The following is a 1094-nucleotide window of genomic DNA, read 5'->3' as shown; positions in this document are numbered from 1 at the left end:
GCGTTAATATTGTCCCCAATCGCCTCCCGACTAAGTCTACCTCGTCTCCTGCTTATAGTTGACGCACCTTCGAGGAATGCTTTATTACGTTCCACAATTCTACGATAACTTTTGAAGGAGGTGACAAATGGAATTAGGCGTTGATAAGCAAGTATTATAATCGACATTTCTGGAAGTCGTAAAACATTTTTACTAAGTAAGGTGCACATTTTCCCTTTCCACTTTTGGTTGCATATTCTTGGATCAAGAAGAATGCTGAGAGGCGAACATTAGGCATTGTGGTAATATTCAGAATTGGGTTTGAAGGGGGGGTGGGGGGATGCGGTGTTAGAGAATTAGAGATTGATCTCCACCTCTGGAAACAAGAGATTTCTACTGAGACGCGATATTCACTCACCCTACCCTCCAGAATGTGGAAGACTTTAATTACCCGTAATTGAAGGACTTGCATAACTGTTTACAGTCCTGATTGCTTTAACCGACGTCAGTGGAGATATTACAAGTTTGAATAGTCCTGGCATACCAACGCCTTCCTAAATATTGGTATCTACATCTCCAGCTCCTACTGAGTATCCTGATTTAATGAGGCATCGTGAGAAGGTGTGTGGAAGTTCCGATTGTTGCCATGCCAATCTTCAGCAACCAATGGGAAGGAGTACAGCTCCGCTAAAGAAATCGCATCGTCGGGACCACTGGATGAGCTTCAACTACCGACAAAGGAGATTGTGATAGAAGTAGGGATTCCCCTCCGGAGATCAGTCGAACAGCCCAGGCAAAATCAAGCCCCATGTCAAAGCATGCAACGGAGCTTCTTCCGTTCATTCTTATTGAACACACTGAAGGAGCTCCAACTACCAACACAGGGGAGCAAGGCGTAGGAAGTGAAATCTCTCCACAAATTTTTCCTCCTACTGAGACGAAAGCAAGCCCTGATATTCACTACGCATCAAAGCATGTAACGAAGCCTCCTTTGCTCAATCCCACCGAATCATAGGAGCATGACGTTGATAGAGAAGACTCTCCAAAGGTTGACAAACACTCTAAGGCAAAATTAAGCACTGCAGTAGACACCACACCCAGGAATGAATTGCCAC

The 1094-nt window shown here is 44.6% G+C and overlaps 1 protein-coding gene across 1 annotated transcript; it reads left to right on the top strand. All coding sequences in view use genetic code 11, as the record gives it.

The window, feature by feature from the left end:
• Nucleotides 1-582: 582 nt before the first annotated feature.
• Nucleotides 583-878, top strand: EGR_03135 (hypothetical protein; the record flags this gene model as incomplete). The annotated part of the gene is made up of 2 exons (XM_024492384.1): nucleotides 583-592; nucleotides 640-878. 2 exons carry the CDS (start codon nucleotides 583-585, stop codon nucleotides 876-878), a joined length of 249 nt encoding a protein of 82 aa, XP_024353310.1.
• Between the last annotated feature and the right edge of the window lie 216 nt (nucleotides 879-1094).

The sequence above is a fragment of the Echinococcus granulosus genome (assembly GCF_000524195.1).
Source record: "Echinococcus granulosus chromosome Unknown EG_S00015, whole genome shotgun sequence".
In the NCBI taxonomy this organism is placed as follows: Eukaryota; Metazoa; Platyhelminthes; class Cestoda; order Cyclophyllidea; family Taeniidae; genus Echinococcus; species Echinococcus granulosus.
The sequence above is the reverse complement of the archived record's forward strand: the minus strand, read 5'-3'. Positions and strand labels throughout refer to the sequence as shown.